Genomic DNA, 22705 nt, shown 5'->3' on the forward strand with positions numbered 1-22705 from the left:
GGAAGCTCCTCAGGCTGATGAACATTATGGAGGCTAAAACTTTCAGGAAGGAATAAAGAGCACAGGAAAGGGGTATTTGCAAATATATATACATAAACCTACTATTTAAAGCAAAAAATAACATTGAAGTGTTAAGCTAATATCATGTCTAGAAGTAAAATATATGAAAAGTAGCACAAATGGTAGGAGAGGAAATAAAAGGAATCATATTTTGTCAGATTCATACATTGTTAAATTGTATTATGGTAATTAATACTAATTACATGATTTATTAAACGTGAAAAGTTAAGATGCATATTATAATTTCTAGAATACACATTTAAAATAATATACAAAAGTACAGCTTCAAAGCCAACAAAGGAATAAAGTATAATAATAAAAAATGCCTGGTTAATTCAAAAGAAGGCCAGAAACGAGGAACAAATATATAAAAAGAGATGGGACACATAGTAAGAGGGCAAACTTAAACCCAACCATATCCTTAATTATGCTAACCAGACACTTAAATTTTTTTAAAAAGAGGTTGCCTGTTTGGATAAAGAAACAAGCTCAAATTATGCTGCTTGCAAGAGACATACTTGAAATATAAGGACACAGTTTGAAAGTAAACAGATTGAGAAAAGATGTCCCGTATAAATGCTAATCAGAAGAAAGCTGATGTGGCTATATTCATTTATATAAGAGACAAATAGACTTCGAGATAAGGAGTGTGAGCAGAAACAACGGGGACATGTTATAATGATAAATGGATCAATTCATCAGGAAGACCTAACACTCATAAATGCGTACACACATAACAACAGAGCTTCAAAGTACATGAAGCAAAAACTAACGTACGGCAGAACTAAAGAAATCCACAATCACCGCTGAGGATTTTAACACAGCAATGAATAGAACAAGTAATCAAAAAACAAGTATACAGAAGATTTGAACACTATCAACTACCTTGACCTAATTGATATTCATAGAAAACAATATTCAACAACTTCAAAGCATACTTGTTGTTAAATTCACATGGAACAGTCACCAACATAGTCTATATGCTGGGACATAAAGCAAGTCTTCATAAATCTCAAAAGAGTATGTTCTCTGACTACAATGGATTAAAACAGAAATCAACAACAAAACATGACCCAAATAAAACATATATATAATATATAGATAAAAAATACAAAATAATAAAAGACACTTCAATTAAAAAGGAAAAAGAAAGGCAAGGAATTTAAAAGGAACTTTATAAGAGAAGATACTGAATGGCCAATAAATATATGGAAAGATGCTCAATCTTAGTATTCATCAGTCAAATGCAAATTAAAACCACAGTGAGGTACCACTGCATACACACTAGAATGGCCAAAAGTGCTCATGAGGATGTGGAGGCACTAGAACTCTCATATATTGCTAGTGAGAGTATAAACTGATATAACCTTTATGAAAAATTGTCAGTTTCTAATCAAGTTTCATATACGTATCCTATAGCCCAGCAATACTAGTCATATATATGTATCCAAGAGGAGTGAGTGCACGTATCCACAAAAAAGGATCATACATGATGGTTCGTAACAGCTTTATTTCCAATAGCCCAAAAGTGAAAACAATCCAAATATTCTTCAGTAAGAGCATAGATCAACAAACTGTGATATTTGCTATTACTCAGCAATAAAAGGGAATAAACTGCGAATACATGCAACATGGAAAACTCTCAAAAGTATACTGAACAAGGGAAATGAGACACAAAAGAATACAGACTGTAAGATTTTATTAATAGGAATCTGAAGATCAGACAAAGCTTATTTATGGCTATAGAAATCAGTGGTTACATGGCCAGGCACGGTGGCTCATGCCTGTAATCCCAGCACTTTGGAAGGCCAAGATGGCCAGGTCACTTGAGGTCAGGAGTTCGAGACCAGCTTGGCCAACATGGTGAAACACTGTCTCTACCAAAAATACAAAAAAATAGCCAGGCATCATGATGCATGCCTGTAATCCCAGTGACTCGGGAGGCTGAGGCAGGAGAATTGCTTGAACCCAGCAGGCAGAAGCTGCAGTGAGCTGAGATCGCACCACTGCACTCCAGCCTGGGTGACAGAGCGAGACTCCATCTCAAAAAAAGAAAAAAAAATCAGTGGTTACCTTTGAGGGAGGGGGCTAGCTGTTGACAGGGAAAGAAGCACAAAGGAACTTTGTGGGTGGTGGAAATGTTCCATCTCTTTATGATGGATGGTGGTTACACATGTAAAATGTATACATGTGTAAAAACACATTAAGATTTGTATGCTTTATTGTATATAAATTATGCCTCAAAAATAATACCCTATACATATCTGGTTTCTTTGGAAAACATGAGAAAATCAGCCAACACAGGGCTCACACTCTCAAATGGTGACAGTTGGCTGGAGGAAGGTACATGTCACTTCAACACAGACCCCACCACTCTCTATTGCCCACTCCCAGCCCATCACACTCATTTCTACCCCCTGCCTGGCTCCATACTGCCCAGGTCCAACCATCCTGGCACATTGGTCAGGCTGGGAGTCCTGAATTAGAGTACCACAGCAGCCACTCAACTCAGACTGCCAGCTAGTAGACTAATCAGACTCTTGTTTTCTGGCTCGCATTTGGAAATTGTTCTTCCTTTATTCTAAGCCAACGATAATTCAGTGGGGCAGAAGCCTCAAAAGAGAGAGCTTGAACTTCTGAATCATAAAGACTACTCAAGCAATTAATTGGAAAAACTAAAAGAAACGAGATGGTATTTGCATTCCAAGCTGGTGAAGTAGGTCATATTGATTACATTTTTCAATCATTTGAGTAAATCATGTGCAAACTCTATTTTAAAAGTGATAGACACCTTTTTGCCTCAGTTCAGAGTACAGTTACAGGGCTTTACCTTTGTCTCGTGGCTGGGCTGGGTGACAATACAGGGAGGGAATCTCACAGAGTAGCTGACAGTAGTATGCCAGGCATCACACCCACAAGCCAGGGCCACTCAGCTTCCTGACCTGGAACCTTAGGGGCTGCAGACTTGTGATACTCACACAACTTATCTGCTGGTCTGGCACAGCCTTGACCTATCAGAACTGATACTGGCCAAATTATGGAGCAGAGTCCTCATAACTCTCTCAGTTAATGGACCAGTGGGAAGTCTGGGAAGATCACAAGGGGAGAAACCATGACTAACAGAGTAGTAGGAGGACTCTTAAGGCATTGACCAGCCAGAATGAACATTTTTAATATTGATTATGTGGCCTCATCACACCAGTGGGTGCCAGGCCAGAGCTCTGTTGGAATCAGCTCACCCCAACTCTCGAGAGTCAATTGTGCACACCTCTTCCCGATTCTGCATTTAGTGACACCATAATGATGGCTCAAAAATCAGCCATGGTGGGAATATTTGCAACATGGAGATGGACAAGTAAGTGCCACAAAACAACACACCACTCCCAACCCCACACTTCCAAGAGCCTGTTTACCTGTACACAGCTAGTAATGACTCAATATCAGCTGCAACCCCACTCACACTCAGGACAGTCTCTGCACTCAGGAACCCTGGTGACAGGCAATCCTCTAAGGGCTTTAAATATAAACACTCATTTAACCTTTACAGCAACCCCACAAGGTACATCCTATTAGTATTCTCATTTTACTGATGAGGAATTGAGGTACAGAAAGATCAACTGACTTGCCCAAAGTCACACAGCTACTAAGTGGAAGAGCTGGATCCAAGCCTGACAGCCTGAAGCCCGAATCCACGTGCTTCACCCTACACAGCACTGCCTTTCTTTCTTCTTCCCCTTTCAAAAGCTTCAGTGGGTCATGAATACAGAGCCCAAATCACCAGCTACAGAAAACCTGATTTCCCTTTTCTCAGAACCAGGGAAGGCCCATTGCTCAGGCCTCACTTCTTCAAGAGAATGGGAGACGTGTGCATCTAATCTTGAGAAAAATTCCCCTCCCAACACCCCCACCCCAGAAATGTGCCTAATGATGCCTTTTAAAACGCCAGGTGGTTTTCATTAACAAAACAGGTGGACCGTCCACACGCAGTATTATTGGTAACGGATGGTTTTCTGCCTCCTGGCTCTAGCTGCCTGGCCCTGCCCTGCCGTCTGCTCCCTGACACTGGGGGTATAAACCCTCCTGGCCTTCTAGGCCTGTTGGAAAATGCTGGCCTGGCTCCAGGCATCAAAAGCACATCCGGCCCTTGCCCCAGTCCTGCACGGGGGCCTGAGCAGGCCTCTGGGAGATCCTGGCTAGAGGCATCAAGACCAGATGGCCACGGAGATTACTACAATTTGATTTCCACATAATCCATGAACTTGGATAAGCAAATGTCTCTTCATATGCATTATCTTGTAATCCCAGGGAGGGCTGTGCAAAGCAAAGAGCCTGGTTCTTCTGCCTCCACAGGCCCAGTATGCTGGGTAATCCCTGCTCTACTGGACTGGGCTTCTGAAAGCCAAGCAGCTCTGCCAGGAGGCTAAGGAGATGCTGCCTCCAGGGCAGCGCTGGCCCCTCGGAAGCCTGGTATTTGAGCACAGGGAGGAGACCCTGGGCTCCCAGTGGCTCCCAGAAAGCATCAGGGATTTGAAACGCTGCAGCCAGGCAAACCCCACATGGCATGCGGGCAAAAGCCCAGGCTGGGATTCAGGACTCCTGGAATCTCCTACCTTTGCCTCCACTCTTTGTGAGGTCTAAGACAGGTGACTTCTTGTCTCTAAGCCTGGTTATCCCCAAATGTAAAGCAAGAAGGTGGAGGCAGGTTATTTAAAGAGTACACCTTGCTTTGCTTTGCATGTAGCCATGCGTGAGCACAGGCCTGGATTGCCTCCCTGTCACATGTCAGGAGCTGCTAACCCAAGACCATCCTGAGGCAGGTGCCCCACCCTACTGGCTGTCTCCAGTACCCCAAAGTGCCCTTCATGAACCTGGTCCCTGGCTCACGAGGACTAGATTTAAGTCCCAGCTCTGCCACTCACGAGAGTGAGGCGGGGCCATGCACATCACTTCCACAGCTCCACGCTGCCCTTACTCCTAGTGAGGTTTATACAACCCTGCTTTCCTCCGGCATCTTGTGAGGGTCACAACAATTAGGATGCCAGACTACAGAGAGAATCTAGCCTCTCAGTCTACTCAAAGCAAAAGTACGTTAAACTGAATCAAATACATGGGAAAACAATAGGATGTTGCTGTTATTACCTTTTTTCCTGGCTCTGTCTACCCTTTCACATTTCACCTGTCTTGAATTCCCACACCCTCTTCATGACTCTGCTTAATCCCATCAGCTCACCCTAATGTGTTAATGACTTGGTTGGTGACTTCTGCCTCCCAATATAGCTGCATGTTTGCAGTGGCCTTCAAGGCCTTCACTCAATTTGTAATAAGCAGATGGTCACTCCGTGGTGCTCATATGCCAGGAGGTGTGAAGGAAGAGGGAACGTGGGCTTCCGGACCGGCAGCACAGCTTTCGACTTGGAGCGTCTGGGACGTGTATACGTTTGTGTGTGGCGCCTCCCTGTGGACACCACAGGTATTGCCTGGGACCGACCCTGATTGCCAACATCTATCAGCCTCTGGCAGTCCCCACCAGGATTGTGGAGGCAAATTTCTTATATTGTCAGTGAAAAACCCGAGGCCCACATGGGGGTGGATAACTTGTTCAAGATCAAACAGTTCCTTAGGCATTCTGCAAAAAGGAAGAAGTGGTCTGTAATAGCACCTCATAATTCTATAAGCATGAATGCTGAGCAGAGAGCAGCTTGCCCAAGTCAGTTTCAAAGCTAGAAATTTAGATTTGAGGACCAATCCTCAGACCATACATGCACCTAAATCTTTGGGGAGATAGACGACCTCATTCTTTCCTGTTTATCTCAGGTAGTGATAGTCCCCTTGCTTCTGAAGCCACATCTGGTCTACTATTGCAAAATCTGCTTATGCCTGATGCCCCTTGAAGTTTCCACAAGGGCCTGACTCGACTGAGGGTTCACCCTCCACTCTCCAAATGGGCTCTGCCCAAGACGACCAGTGTCGTCACTGTTGTCATTTGTAATCCATCTGGAGAGGGATGAAGACGTCCCGGAGCCACTTGGTTCATGGGCTCAGGGATGCAACAAGCTCTATCCAGAAAAATTCTAGAACAGTGGGGACTGGTGGTAGGGGAGACAGGGGTTGTCACTGTACTCATTCATTCAACAAATACTGAAAACTCTGTACCAGGATTTGGTCCAACAGCAATCTGATCACAGTCAGAGGAAAGGTTGTAGGTCAGAGTTGAGACAATTATCAAGGTGAGCTGTGGGCGTTGGCTGAGCATCAGTCAGGGTCCAATCAGGAAAAACTCAGCCATGCCAGGTAGTTCAGAAGAATGAGTTTAACATAAGGAACTAGTTACAAAGGTGTTGGAAAGACTGAAAAATGAAAACAGAGGATGGTGGGACACCCCAGAGATTAGCAAGTTAGAAGTCACTGCCATTCCCAGGGCTGGGGGGACAGAGGAAGGACGTGGTGCTCCCAGGAGCCTCAACTACCTGCAGAAATTTGAATCATGAAGGCAGCTGCCAGCAGAGCTGGGCCCAGAGTAGATGCTGGATTGCTGCACACAAAAAGAATGAGGAGAAATACCTGGCTGCTCCTCCTTTCAGTCTCTTGTTGGTACCTCTTATGGCCAAATCCAGCTGGAATCCAGTCGGCAAAAAAGTTTAAGAAATGTAATTTGCAGGCCGGGCGCGGTGGCTCACGCCTGTAATCCCAGCACTTTGGGAGGCCAAGGCGGGCAGATCACGAGGTCAGGAGATTGAGACCATCCTGGCGAACACAATGAAAGCCCGTCTCTACTAAAAATACAAAAAAATTAGCCAGGCGTGGCAGTGGGCGCCTGTAGTCCCAGCTACTCGGGAGGCTGAGGCAGGAGAATGGCATGAACCTGGGAGACAGAGATTGCAGTGAGCTGAGATCGCACCACTGCACTCCAGCCTGGGCGACAGAGTGAAACTCTGTCTCAAAAAAAAAAAAAAAAAAAAAAAGAAATGTAATTTGCAGTGGTTAACACCCTCCCCAACATGCACACACACACATATGCATTACAAAACACAGCAGGGAAAGGCTAGGGAATGGTTCTGAGAGCAACAGGCAAATGCCCCAGGTGCACGTTCAAGCCTACATGTGACGTGAATGCTCAAGAATACACGTGTGTATTATATCAGCTTCAAAGGTGTGTCGGCAGAGTGTGCATGTGTGTCTCTTAGTGTGACCGTTCAAGGGTATGCATGTATCAGACGGAGAACAAGCTTTATACCTGTGTGTGATAGGAACAAACACCCAAGTGTTTGTGTGTGATGCGAACATTCAAGGCTATGTGTATGTGTGATGAGAATATTCAAAGCTCTTGGGGGACATGTGTGTGTGTGCTGTGAATGTTCAGGAGGTGTATATGTGATGTGAATGTTCACAGCTGTATGATGTGATATTCATCCAAGGTGTGTGTGTGACAGTGTGTGACAGAGAGAGAGAGTGTGTGTATGTGTGTGTGTGAGAGAGAGAGAAACTGGTGAGAAGACACAGGGATGGAAGAACAGAGTGTACAGAAATGTTCCCTATATCCATAGAATGAAATGTGGCCATTTGTCTTTGTTGGGGACAGAAATGCATACTAAACTTTTCAGGCTCACACGCGCATAAAGAATGGCTAAGAGAATGGTGTTCAAAGACAGCTGTGCATGAGATGTGACTATAAGAAACATAAAATTTGCCCTAATAAACAGACTTTTTCATCCAAATGAGTTTCAAAGTAGCCACCTTAAAAAGTTAAATTTTTACTGTATTGATGCAGCCATGGCCCAGTAAAATTTTGGGGTCTGCTTTCATAGTCCATCTATGCGCCCAACAAATAGTCTACAATCATTACTCATCATCACATATTCTTATTGGCTGAGGCTAGAATGACCCAACTTAATCACTTAATCATTCATCATTCCCATTGTTGGCTTAAGAACTTTTCCAAAACCCAAATCTCTCTCTTTAAAAAAAAAAAAAAAAGGGAATTTGTCCCCCTTGAGGCTAAGCTTCCCTTGCATGTACGCATTAAAATACAAGCTTCATTGCTTGATAATTAGCTGTTGTGGATGGCAGTGTGCAGGGAGCTACAGAAACTACTGGGAACCAAAGGAATACTGTGGAGTCTACAGAATTCCATCATACACACATTTGACTTTTATAAATTCGAACTATTACAGCAAGAATTTTAAAGGTGAGACAAATAATACTGTAAACAGTGCAGGCATTTTCATCCACTATTTTCTCCCATGGGCTCCTGCTCTGGAGTTAGCCTCGGATGGATGAGGCGACTCCATCTAGGACCTCAAATGTCTGTCTTTGTGCAAACATCTCATATTTGGTGTAATTCAGAATCCTCTTCATATTCTCCCAACCCGCTCCATTCAAGCCTCTAAGGGATGGGGCACAGACCTGCAGTCAACAGCCCTTCAGGGACAGGGATAGGAATCTTAGTATTTTATACATCATGGCCCCGAAACACAAGCCAACTGGTTAATCTTGTGCTCCTCCAAATAAATCATGATTGGTTCCACCTCTAGAAGAAACACTGGCCATGTTAGATTTCCGGAGAGACCTGGCCAGTCACCAATGCGTTACCTTTCTAAAGGATATCTCCATGGTAACTTTAGTCATAGGTGATTTGTGACCTATACAGTGACTTTAGAATCCAGCCCTCAGGTTAGATGTGATTCTGCACAAGGCATCATGGAACTCATTCTCTTGCCTTCAGACAAAACTACTCTTAAGCTGTCTTGGAGAGTTAAGAACCTAAAACACTATAAAATAATTCCCATATGCACTGCCCTCCAGCCCCACAGAGCTTCTTCCAGGCCTCTCTGGGCTTTGTGCACGTGATTCCTACTCTCTTCTATTCCCTGGCTCTCTCCCCTCTATTCTGAGGCCTGCTCTGAGGCCCTCACAGGGTTGGTGCACAGCACAGCTCTCTTTGGCTTGTTGACAGGCAGGGTTCCCCCACCACCCTCAGCACTAAACTGAGGATGTTGGCCAAGAGTATTTTGGTCTCCATTTTATTCCCAGTGCTTGGCTGTAAAGCAACCTCCTCCATAAATATTTGTTGAAGGGTTAACTGGGATGTTTCAAGAATTCTCTTTATTTGAGGTTTTTCCTTGTCATCAAGATTTACCGTCTTGTAGAAAATGTGGTGAGGTGATTGACAAAGAAACTGAAAAAGACTAATCTATTGGACTACTCAGAACTGACCTTATTTTTAATGGCATTTGTTCTTGTTTTATTTTTAATACTCATGGAGATTCTTACCCACTGTTACCAATTAGCTTTCCCAAATTGTGCTTTAACTGTTGATTTTTGTACTAAGAAGTAGCATCTTCAAATAAAAACTCACTTTAATATTTAATAATCCTAAATGTCAAGGAACTCTTCCCATGTGTAACTTCTCAAAATTCCTACTGTTGCATTTTAAAGCTTGCTTACTTCCTCTAATTCAGACCAAGATGACTAACGGACATCCTCTGTGTAAGTAACGTACACACTCAAAAACCATGACTCTCATCATTCCCTTCTCCAAGTTCAAATAATTCCAATCCCTTCAGCCTCACTGTTCTCCATGTCAATCCTCTTCATATTCTCACAAATCACCCCAGTTCAGGCTTTCCAAGGGGTCCATGAGCCTGCAGTAGATTGCCCCTCCATGACCAGTTCAGGAATTCCATGATACAAAGGCAGGGGTCCAGGCAGCATGGGACAATGGATGGCTTTAGAATCACATAGCTCTGGGTTCAAATCCTGGCTCTACCAAGCTTTGACTGAGACCTTCACAGGGTCTCCTCCCCTCTCCAAGCTTGTCTATGGATCTAAAAATGCCACACAAGACCAAAGTAATTCTTAGGTGAGTCAGATTATGTTATGGACATGCAGGCCTAGCACAAGGCTACATGAAGTGGTCCTAACACATGGCAGTCTGGGTGCCCTCCCCTCCCAAGGGCATGGCGTCCATCTGTGGCACTCCCTGGAGCTGATGCATGGGGGTGGATGGCCATGAGTGCCCCACATCTGTCCTGGTTGGCTGCCAGCAAGCTTCTGGCTGCTGCTTAACCCCAGGAGACTGGGTGCTGGGGACTCTGCTCAGCCTGAGATAAGAAGCTTCTCCAAGGGCAGCAGCCTAAGGCCAGGCAGGTTTCCAGAAGGTTTCCAGAGACAGCCTACTTCTGGAAGAGCAGATGCCAGGCAAACCCTGCCACCTTGTGGTGCTCATGCGTATGAGCCCACTCCAGCTGTCATAAAGCCCCGCCTTCCACTCTGGGCTGCCATCTGGTTTCTCGGTCTGGGGATATCCTCTCTCTCCTTTTCTCAGCCTGATCTACCCCAAGGCTTTCTGACCTGGAGGTGTGTCCCAAACCCCTTAGGCCCAGGGTGTTCTCAACTTTGTCTATTAGCCCTGTCATTCCCAAAAGCCCTAGCCTCAGTGCCCTCATCTGACTACATTAGGACAGTTTTCCCCTACTGGGCCAAAGGAGAACCTGGGAGTCTCTCTCCCCCACCCACCTTAGCCGGGAGTCTCTCTCCCCCACCCACCTTAGCCACTCAGCAGCTACTTGGGGCCTGGTATCTGACACTTGGGCAATCACTGCTCTGTTTGTACTGCCAAAGCCTCTGAAAAAAACCTGGGGCCAGCTTCTCAGGCCCACTTCAGAGTGGCTTAGCAGGGTAGCTGGGATGTATGCGTGCACATGTGCACCTATGTCTTGCTCTAGGCTAGTAAGACCCTCCCTGGCAGTGCCTATCTCCTGACTTGCAGGGGACCTTCCAGCCCCAGCCCCTCAGCTACAGCAGTGATTCAGCTATCTGGACCTATCCCTGAGCCTTTAACAGCACCTATTCCGACCACAGAGAGAACACTTTCCTCCTTCGCTTCCTGTTTTAAGTACCGAAATGCCAAGACAGGTGAAAGGCGACTGATAGCCTAAAGTAACTGGCCATAATCCAGGCTCGATGGGCTTCTAGAAAATAAAGTGGAGAAGGGTAGGGGCTGAGGCTACCCTGAGATTTCAGGCAAACAGGCTTTATCTTGCTATGTGTGTTTGAAGCTTAGTGATCTGTGAGCTTTCAATAATTGGGTTGCTGACCTTTCAGCTGTACTCCTTTTCCCCTGTTGGGGTAATAGAACGGGTCAGCAAATCCTTTCTGTTTTTAGTGCCCATAAGCCTGTGCCTAACAGTGGCTCTGGATTTCCTGGCCCAGGGTGGGACAGAGCTAACATGCCCAACCAGCTGGATGAGGCTGGCTATGGGACTTACCTGCCATACACCCATTGTGTGTGGCATTAATGGATGGAAACCATTAATGTCCAAGTTACTCACATCCCTTTCCAAATAGGTCAGAAATGCTTGGTTGCCACAATGTATAACTTAGAAAAGGTTAGAATGGGAGTTGTAAAAGCTAAAGATGTTACAGCTAAAGCAGAATTCAGGAGCCTAAGTACGTTGGAAGGAGGGAAACATTTGCTGAGTGTTTATAACAAGCCACACATGGTGCTAAGTACGCTCCCATAACTTATCATATTACCTAAGAAGAAGTATCATCTTCATTTTATAGATGAGAAAGGTAAAGTTGAGAAAGGTAAAGTTAAGAAAGGTTAAGAACTACCTTTGTATACAGGTCTAGGTTCGAATTCTGGCCCCACTTCTTACTAGGAAGTAATTCTAAGTAAGCTAACTAACTTGAGTTTATTTCTCATGTATAAAATAGGGATAAAGATGCCTGCCCTGCTGGTTTAAATAACAACGTAGCTTGTAAGTAAGGGCACTCACAAGGCTCTTGGCACTCAGGAGTCACTACGCTGTCATCAACAGTAACAGTAACTTAACTGAGGTGATAAAAACTCAAATCCAGGATTTCTGACCCCAAGTCCAGTGCTCATGGGGAAAGGAGCTAATCTGCACATCGTTTCTGAAGTCCAGTAGGTACGGATGAACATTCCTAACCCCAAAATCCAAAAGGCTCCAAACTCCAAAACTTTTTGCGGGCCTCAATGACACCACAGGTGGAAAACTCCACACATCAAGTACTTAACACAAATTTGGTTTCACACACAAAATTATTTAAAATATTGTATAAAATTACCTTCGGGTAATCTGTGTATAAGATGTATATAAAACATAAATGAATTTCATGTTTAGATTTGGGTCCCATTCCCAAGATATCTCATTATGCATAATGCAAATATCCCAAAATCCAAAAAAACCCGAAATCTGAAAACACTTCTGCTCCCAAGCAGTTCAGATAAGGGATATTCAACCTGTATAGGAGCCAGATTAACAACTAATTATCCTATAAAGTGTTAAGTGTAGAAGCACATACAAGGCATAGAAATGGCCCAGCAGGAAGTAACCCTTGAAAATAAGTTACCAAGAAAACAAGTTTGTAAGCAGGGCAGCATTTTCTCTGTAGAACCAGCAAAGGTGAAAACCGGGAGACCAGAAATCATTTGGGAAAACAATGACCAAGAGGCGAAGGCTAAACCTTAACAACTGAAGGATCCTTTCAGTGAACTGGGTGGTCTGTTGTACATGTTACACACACACACACACACACACAGAGGCATTTCTCTTCTTAGGTTGTACAAACACACTTCAAACTGGAACTCCTAATCCCCACAGCACCACACACATTACGCTGTCCTCCCACACTGAGAACATCGCATCTTATTTTGTTCACTGGCAATCTTCCCCCAAAGGATACACTAGAAACAATTTTTTGGTCATGTTTGGCAGCCGGTAGAAGATTCAAGCTGGCACTCAGCAAATATAGTTATTTATACTATAATGCTAAAAATCTTGCATTCTGCAATATCACACTCCAAAAATAACAGAAAAGGGGGTTGGGGCAGACCACTCAAAACCTATGGAATTCTGTAACCAGAGCAATAACAAAAGAGAATGAAGCCTAATGATGATGCTAATGCAGTACCCCCACCACCTGTACACCAGTCCCCAGCAGCCTTAAATCCTGGGGCTTATACTGCTTCCTGAGATGTAGGTCCTTTGATATGTAATCTTAGCAGAGATGCATTCCATCAAAATTAAAACTGTGATCCAGGACAGGGCCTTCTTCATCAATTTTTTAAAACAAGGTGGGTGAGGTGTCTTCACAGCTTCTTCCATTCCACTCACAGTTTCCCCTGAGAGCTGAACATCATGGAAAGGCTAGCAATGCTTCTAGAAGTTACTAAACCAGCCCCTACTTGCAATAAAGGAAGGCGCTTCTAGAAAATTTTCAGCTTTTTTCTTAAGCTATTCAATCTTGTCCCTGATCATTTAAAAATATTAATGTTCTGCAGAAAAATCTAACATAATTTTGGGTCATTCTGACACCATTTCTCTATTTCCCAATTGCACATATGCTATTTCTCACCAAAAAAACAATGTTGTTACAGACATGCACGGTCATGAAAATAGTCACTTCACTCTGGTGATTCCTTCCCTTCTAGGTCAGAGGTGCCCGTGGCCCTAAGAATATGCAATACAGTTCACACACAAGTCACTCCAAAACCCAGAAAGTGCATCCTGGCCCTGTGGCTGCGCCCAGGCTTCACTCCAAAGGCGCCACTACAGCTCACCATCAGCAAGCCTATGCCAGGAGACATCTCCCCTCAGTCATGGAGGGGAGAGCCCACATGCAGGAGGAAAAAGGTTAGCAGAGGAGTATCAGGCCTAGGCCCCTCAGTTTTGATTAAGAAAGCAATTTCCCTGACCCTGGGCAAGAACACAAGGCTGCAGCTGATGCAGAAACAGAAATCCCATCTCATGTGCTCACAGCCTGTTTAACCCAGGCCATCTGAGACGAAACCAGGAAGCATCTGATGGGAATCCAGGACTGCAGACTAAAACCACTATTCTGGGCAGGCAAAGGTATGCCTGAGTTCCCCATGCTCTTCCACTCACTTAACAAATGTTTACTGAGTGCCTCGTATGTGCCAGGCACTGGGGACCAGTGAGGACCCAAACAACACACTGAAGAGCCAAGAGCGCCAAAGAGGTGAGGGGCATGGGGTCAGCATTCTCCTCTAGCACCAACAGGCACATGTAGTATGACTCTGGGCTAAGTCACAACCTGGCCGTGATTCCTCCATCTGTAGAATGGAGATAAACTAACTGCACATTTCACATGACTGTTTCAAAAAAGGTTAAGACATGACTCAACTCTTTTTAAAATAAAATGCTTTTAGGAAGGGGGGGAAAGAAGGAAGGATTATCTCCCAGGCTAGATTAAAACACCTTCATATCAAGTGCAGAGGGAAGGAAAAACAAACTGGAAATGGCTAAGAAACTATATAGAACTAGTTTTTTCCCAAGGGCTTAGAGAAGCTTTCACAGAACTCAAGGCTTTCGGGAAGTCAATTCATTTCCTTCTGTCCTTTCTTCCTGGGCCCAGTAACTCAGTGATGCACTGTAATATAATCCAGTACTCAATGATCACCTTGGGAAAAAAATGGAAAGACACCCTAAGAGATGGCTCTCTTCACTGGGCCATCGAAGGGCAAATCAGCTGAGACCAACATAGTAATAGACTCGTTTATTTCTCAGAATTTAGTTTGCTGCTTGATATTACCTGCAAATGTGAGGCAATCACACAATGTCCTTGAGGCTCTAATCCCAGACTTGTCTGAGCACCGTCCACAGGCAGCTCGGCCCATCAGAGGTCCAAAAGAAACCTCCTAACTTGGGCCAGGTATTTTGGTTTCAAATAGTCACCCAGCTCATCCTTAGTGACCCACACATGATGGCCCTTATTCCCAGCCTGGGAAAAGTCTCCAGTTAATAGCAGTGCTTTGAAGAAGAACACCTTGGCTCCGAAGTTACTCTCTGTCCGCATTGCCTGGGGGAACTTGAATGTGTAGTGCCCACAGGGTGCATTTCCTAGGAACTTGGCTTCCATGTTGTTTTCTGAAGAGGGAGGAAAGAAAAATCACAATTGGAAGGTAAGGATACAGCCATCTGTTTACTCTGGCTCCCAAAATTACAGGGGGTCTCTGCAAGATCTGGCCCTGAGGTAAAATCAATCCCTAGGAATAGGACTAGAGCCATTCCTGAAAAGAGCCTCCTCCCCTCTCAATCCAAATGCCTCCTGGCCCATGGAGCCCAGATTCACCGGGCTCACTCCCATGTGCCAAGCTACTGTTTTTAGACTGAAAGTCAGCAACACAGTTACAATCACACCTGAGAGCCACAGCACCTAGTTCCTAAATTCAGCCCAGTCACTATCTGCTGGTGAATCAGCCCAGTCGCTATCTGCTGGCGAATCAGCCCAGTCGCTATCTGCTGGCGAATCAGCCCAGTCGCTATCTGCTGGCGAATCAGCCCAGTCCCTATCTGCTGGCGAATCAGCCCAGTCCCTATCTGCTGGCGAATCAGCCCAGTCGCTATCTGCTGGCGAATCAGCCCAGTCGCTATCTGTTGGTGAAGGACCAGGACATTTGGTCTGTAAAACAAAGTTCATCCACCTTTAAAACAGGTGTCACCTGGAAAGCATTAAAAAGGACCCCAGTTTTAACTCCTACCAAGTGAAAAAAGGCATAAACAAAGTTAAAGACAAAAACAGATGAGTAGACAGTATCTGTAATCTATAACTAAGGGTTAATAACCCCAATCCAGCATTTCAAACGATGGGGAAATGATGGACTAATTACTAAACGGCATCTGAAGAACTGATTCGCCAGATGGGAAAAACCAAGCTGGATTCCATACTCAGTCCTCACAATAAAATTGATACCATATAGATCAAAGATTTAACAATAGACATTTTAGCTTTTCATAAAAAATTTATTCATTCTGGATGGTTGTTTCATGGACATTTAATATTTTCCAATCTTCTCTGTATTTTTTTTTCCCAAGACAGAGTCTCACTTTGTCACCCAGGCTGGAGTGCAGTCGAGCAATCTTGGTTCACTACAACCTTAGGATCCTGGGTTCAAAGGATTCTCATGCCTCAGTCTCCTGAGTAGCTGGGATTACAGGCATGTGCCACCACACTCAGCTAATTGTTTTTCTGTATTTTTAGTACAGACGGGGTTTTGCCATGTTGGTCAGGCTGGTCTTGAACTTGTGGCCTCAAGTGATCTGCCTGCCTCAGCCTCCCAAAGTGCGGGGCATATTTTCTAATTACAATAAAAACATATGAGCATTAGAAGAAAATGCAGGATGCTTTCTTAAACCTTAAGATATTATTTGAGAGGGCAAGGCCTTTCTAAGCAAGAAACAAAATTTTTAAGCCCAAAAAACAAAAGATTTATATTTGTCTACATAAAAATTAAATCTTTCTGCAAGGAAAAATGAAGCACAAAAAAAGTCAAAGACAAAATGACAAACTAGGAAAAATATTTTCAACACATTCAACGAAGGAATATCTTAAGGTATAAGAAGCACTTAAAAATCAATGCAGATACTCAGGAAGCTGAGGCAGGAGTACTGCTTGAGAATAGGAGTTTAAGGCCAGCCTGGGCAACATAGCAAGATTCCATCTCTAAAAGAAAAAAAATCAATGAGGAAAAAAAACAACAAATTAAAAAGAAAAATGAACCAAGCACATAAACAGTTAAGCTCACATGAAAATAAATATCACTGGCCCATAAATACATTAAAAGATGTTCAATCTTATTAATAATTTAAAGAAATAAAGTTAAACAACAACATATATCATTATTGAAGTTCAAAAACTTAACTGTACACTGCTTATGAAGGATAAGGAAAAAACCTGTACTTTCACACATATTTTGGAGGGGTTATAAATTAGTATAAGTGCTATTAATTGGCAAGAGGTGTCAACTTAATTGCACATGCCCTTTGACCTAGCAACTCCAGTTCTAGACTTTTATCCTACCAGATATACTAATTTGCCCATGTGAGCAAAGATGAGCATACAAGGATATTCACTGCAGCTCTGTTTGTAAAAACAGACTGGCTAAACAAACTGCAGTACATACATATTATAAAATAGTATGCTGGTGTTAAAAAAAGCTTAAGATAGGTCTTAATAGGCTGACCTGAAAAGATGTTTAAAAGCATATATGAGAAAAAAGGAAGGCACATAACAGTGTATAAACATGTTCCCGTTATATGCAAAAAAAGAAAACAAAACATTTATGCATCTGTATATGCATAGAGAATTTCTGAAGAGATACAGAAAAACACTATTAATAGAGGTTGCTTCTGAAAAAGGAAAATTACATCTTACACTACATTTACTAGACACCGATAATTTTTTTACCACATACGTGAATGGCTTTTCTCATACTAAAAAAAAAAAAACACTACTAGCATTAGATGAAAAATTTATAGATAGTGTGAGCTCACATAAAGTAAAAAATGTTAGCAGTGGGTATCTGTGAGTGGTGGAATTGTATTGGCATATTTCTTTACACTTTCCTGAATTTTCTAAACTTAATCCCATAAATGCATGTTACTTTTCTATAATCTGGAAAAGATGGATTAAAAATATAAACAAATTAAAAAGAAAAAAACAGCTTATTACAAAGATGAGCGAACGATCTAAATAGGCAGTTCACAAAAGAAGAAGTACAAACAGCCAATAAACACATGAAAAGATACTGAATCTCACTAGCAAACAGGAAAATGCTCATCTGAAAAAGATCATTTGACTCACTAGACGAGCAAAATTTTAAAAGCAACTATTTCATGTGTCAGTGAGGTTTAGACAAAGAGGCACTCTCAGACACCACTCCTGGAAAACGTCAATTGTTATATACATTCTGGAGGGCAACTGGGCTGCACTTACCAAAAACTGAAGTGTGCACATCTTTGACCCATTAATTCTACCGCTAGAAATTCCATCTTGCAGAAATACTGGAAGTGTGGAGCCAGTGGGGAGGAAAGGAGTGCACTTTCACTTTTTAAATATACAGTATATACTCTTACATTGCTTGAGTTTTTCTTTGCCATTTTATATTATTTGTCAGTTTAGTAAATTTGTAATAAGTCAATACACTATTTATATGCATCTATTAAACATAAATATGTGTTTTAATATATTTGATATATTTCCTTTTACATTTACTTATTACAATGGCAATGTTTAAAGGAAAGCATAGTGCTCGGGTAGAACCCCTTTCCTCACTGCAAACAGAAAGGGGAGCTGAGCAAGGATCAGTTGTGAATGTCTGACATTAAGACAGGTTGAGCATCTGAACACAATGATCCTCGCAAGAAACTCAGCTGCTGACTCCTATGTGATGGCTGAGGAGACTGAGAAAGCAGCAACCTCCCCTCCTACCATATTCCATTCTGTCTTGATGTCTCTCCTGCAGGCCACACAGGCCCCTTGGGAGAGTCAAGGGAACACACACTGGCTACTGACATTTCGGTAGCAGGTACTTGTGCTGATGGGAGGGCAGGTAAAGTGGCTGTGCACCACCAAATCCATTTAGTCAACATTCAACAAATGCCTATGTGCCAGGTACTTTGCTGAAAGCTAGGATCAGAGAGAGGAACAGATACTGCCCATATGTTTAAGGAAGTCAAAATTCTGACTAGGGAGAAAAATGTGCTAGTAAACAATTATAGTGCAATGGCATAAGTGAAAGAATGTATTCTCCACTAGAACACAAGCTCCTAGGGAGTAGGGTGGTGTCCTGTTCATCACTGAGACCCTATATGTCTGTTGCATAAATGGAATAAGGACACACACCAGTGCTATGGGAGCCTAGAGAGAGGAGTAGCTCTGTCTTCCTGAAGGCTCAGGAAAGGTTTCACCACATAAGGTATAATGTATAAACTGTCTTAAAAACTGAGCAGTCAGGCCAGGAAGGAGTAAAGTATTTCATCAGGGACCAGCAGGCCCCAAAGCAGAAACATATGAAAGACCATATTATTCAAGGAATGCAAAAGGTTTGTTAAGTTAGAACTTGAATTTTACATTAATGAACAGCAAGACGGCAGACTGATGAGACTGGGATCAGGGCAAATAAGATTTGCAGGCCATGCTTGACAGTTAGAATTTTTATTGGAAACCTTTTAAGAATTCCATGCAGACAAGTGACAAGGGATGTGTGTTTCAGAAAGCTCATTTTGGCAGCATTGAAGGGCACTCCACAAAACCAAGGTTATACTAACTGGGCATCTAATTCAATAGCTCAGTATAGTACTTCTCAACCACTGTAATTTGCTCCCTGGGTAATATCTGGCCATGTCTAGAGATATTTTTGGTTATTGCACTGGGGGTGGGGTCAGGGGATGAGGTAGTGCTACTGGCATCTAGTAGGTAGAGGCCAGAGATACTGCTAAACATCCTATAACGCAAAGAATAGCTCCCCACACTTATCCAACCCCAAACACCAATAATGCCAAAGATGGGAAACCCTAGTCTAGTGAGAAGTGAAGAGGGTCACAGCTAAAGCTGTTAGAACAAAGAGGGGACTATTTAGAACAGATCACGAGGGACTCAAGGACTTATGGATGTGGGAATGAGGTCAAGGATAATTCTGAGGTTTCAAGTTGAGTGAACAGATAAGCAGTGATGGCAATAAGCAGTGCTGCAAAGATAAGAAGACAAGCAGGCTGAGAAAATGGTAGAAATATCAATTCTGAATGTACTAAATTTTAAAATCTCAGTGGAACAAAGGATTCTCACCTGGTCTAAAAATAAAAATAAAAAAATAATAAAAAAAATCCTTACCTGGGTTTTTCTGGCTGAAATTTTTATCAACTTCAAAATTTCCATTAACCTTCCCACCCCCACCCTTAATCCAATTCCCCAGTCAGCCTAAAAATCCTCTGGCTGAGTCTGAAGTGAATTTTGTGGAATTTAGAGGAAGGCAGAAAACCCACCTGAGAGTGTGGCCAGGGTTCGTTCAGCTGTTCCTCGAAGGGTCTCCCCAGTCTGCCACTCTGCCTGGGGCAGTATCCAAACATCCTGGTCTCCAAACTTCTCTCTGACTAACAGGACAAGGTTCCTGTCTAGCTTCCGGTTCAGGGATGTTCGGTCATTCTTTTCATCAGCTTCTACAGCAGAAGGGGTCAGAGGAGGTAAGAAGACTGTGATCTGCCAGAACCAAGAAACCTGGAGTTTTACAATCTTCCTTTAAGATCCACAATCCTTGCCCTCAAAGAGCTTAGAACCAAATTACACCTCGACCCATCTCTCTAACTCTGACCTCTTCCAGGGAAGAGTCTCACAACCTTGAGGAAACTAAAAGGTAAGAAATCAAGAGGTAAGCTTCTTTGAACAGCAAACCATATTTTGAGTCTTCAAAAAAGAAACAATGATCATACTAATTCAAACACAACTACTTCATTGGTTTTGATACTATTACTGACTTAACTAGCCCCTACTTTCTCTGTTCTTCAGTCTTCATCTGTGAAACAAGGAAAACAGAACTCAATCTCCCGCTTTAAGAGGGATTTCATATAAAACACAGGAATTAGTGGAAAAAGGCTTCATTTGCCCCACTCTCAGTCTCAAACTTGGAGTTAAACACAGATAACATTCACAAAGTTTAACTGAGAGAAAAGGCTATTCCAATACCCTTACCTCTCACCCGAAAATAAGACAGACTTTTTAAGTCATATTATGGTAGATGTGAGCAACAAAGAAAAGAATATGAAATTATTTGTTACTTAAAACACAAAGCAGGGGCCAAGCAACTGTCTTTTATTTAGGAATCCAAATACCCCTTTTCCCTTCCTTCTCGCTGGCCTAAAAGGATCACAACCTGTTACGCGAGCTCCAAGTTTGAACTGTAGAAATTTCTGCTCCCACGTATCTTCCAAATCTTGCGCCAGCAATATATCCTGTTCATCTTCTTCATCATAAAGGTCAGCTTTCTTCTTTGCCAGTCGCTGGTTTTCATCCAGAGCACGAAGCTCGTGGTCTGAATACAGGCTTCTCTCTATCTCAATCTGGGAAAATTCAAAGGGCAAAAAACTACCTTAATCTGGCAAAATTAAAAGGAAAAAAAAAACAGGAAGAATAAAACAGAGACATGGCACACTTGGCAGGCTCAGAAGTTTATCACCCAACATAACCAGATACACAATCAAAACACGATGCAGAAAGGAAACGGAGGAAAAAAAAGGTCCTCTGAACTTTGGGCTTGAGTTACATTTGCCAAAAATGTTAGAATGTCACTGGGGGTCAAGAGTGCTACAAAAACAGAGAGCTGGGTTGGGCAATGCCTGCTGACTCACCACAATCCAGTCATGTCAGTCTTTGATCAGAATCTCACTCACCAAGGACTTTCCTGTTCAGGGACTTTCAAGAGGTTGTTCCTTCTTCCTAGAATGTTTTTCCTCACATTCTTTCTTCTGGGAGAGTCCTACTCATCTTTCTGATTTCAATTTAAATATGACTGTCTCAGAGAGACATTTCTCATAAAGAGAAAAACCTGTATTCAGAAAGTCTGAGACATTCCTTGACACTCACCATAAAATCAAAATGTGATGTATTTGTTAAACACTCTTATAGTGCCTTGTGTTTTCCTTAACAACACTTATCAGGGTCTGCATTTAGTTGTATGATTATTTGGTTACTGACTGATCCCCTCACTCAACTAGACTGAAGTACTCTGAGAACCAGAGCTACTTCTGCCTTATTCATTACAGCATCTCTATCACTTAACATACTCTCTGATGCATAGTATGGGCACAATGAACATCTGTAGGTTGAGTAACAAATATTTGTCAAGCGAGCAAGTAAATGAATAAATCAAGCAAAAAGCACAGAAGAGAAGTTTATAGTTCTCAATAGACCAAGACAAAAACATCTCGGATTCTGAGGAAACATATCACCCTTCAAACACTTTCTGTAGCGACTTCACACCCTCACAGCCACTATACTGTTTTTGCCCATGCTTCCTCACTTGCCCCTCACACAGATAGCCCCATGAGGTAAAACAGAGTAGGTTTATCATAGGCATCTGACAGATGTGCCCACCGCCTCTTGTATTTCCTTCTTAACATTCATCACATCACAAAGACTTTCTCCCTCCAGACTTGTAAGCTCCTAGTGACAGGGACCGATTCTTGTTCACCACAGGATCCCTACTGTGTTGCATGAACAAGAAGTAGAGTATCTCCAAAGAGTTGTCTAAGGTGACAACAAACACGGCCAATGAAAAGAAACCACTTTTTGTTGAACATCTATGTATCAAACCAAGTCAGGAAAGTAGGTACCATTCTGTGGATAAGTACCGTATACTTAAGTTCAGAGAGGTGAAATTACTCGCTCAAAGTCACGCAGAATAAACGTCACTCTGAACCCTGCATCTTAGTCCCACCTGCTGCAGTAGAGACGCCATCTCTTCCTGCAATGGGGTCAACGGCTTGGAGACTACAGGTGGCCGCTGCAAGCACAACGCGCCCAACAAGCGCCATGGGGATCCGTTGCTTGAGGGTGCGGCTGCAAGAGCCAGGCTGCGAGAGCTTAGACTACCGGCCCAGAGCCTCTCGAACCTTCGCCAGCGCCCAGTCACCCCTAACAACGTCCGCCTTACGGGCGCCGCCATCTTTCGTCCTCCCACAATGCACCGCGGCTCCCAGGAATCCCTCAGCCGCGGGAGCGGCAAACTAGGGGAGAGCTTAGTCCCGGAACTGCTAGAACGAACCATTCGCATATGGAGGGGTGACCCAACATCTCAGAACATTAAAAAAGTGAAAGAATCCCC

The 22705-nt window shown here is 43.1% G+C and overlaps 1 protein-coding gene across 2 annotated transcripts in view; it reads right to left on the minus strand.

Moving 5' to 3' along the window:
• Positions 1 to 14589: 14589 nt before the first annotated feature.
• Positions 14590 to 22705, minus strand: part of MRPL46 (mitochondrial ribosomal protein L46) — a 53081-nt gene continuing 44965 nt past the window's right edge. The window contains exons 1-4 of one of the 2 annotated variants that reach the window (XM_004056718.3): positions 22319 to 22654; positions 20756 to 20942; positions 19872 to 20045; positions 14590 to 14975 (exon numbers count right to left, since the gene is read on the minus strand). In XM_004056718.3, the coding sequence (XP_004056766.2) occupies positions 14725 to 14975; positions 19872 to 20045; positions 20756 to 20942; positions 22319 to 22654 (948 nt within the window). In that variant the 3' untranslated portion in view covers positions 14590 to 14724. Of the gene's footprint in view, positions 14976 to 19871; positions 20046 to 20755; positions 20943 to 22318; positions 22655 to 22705 lie in introns of those variants that run through there. The other variant, XM_055362927.2, reaches the window with a different exon arrangement.

This window comes from Gorilla gorilla, chromosome 16, assembly GCF_029281585.2.
Source record: "Gorilla gorilla gorilla isolate KB3781 chromosome 16, NHGRI_mGorGor1-v2.1_pri, whole genome shotgun sequence".
NCBI lineage: Eukaryota > Metazoa > Chordata > Mammalia > Primates > Hominidae > Gorilla > Gorilla gorilla.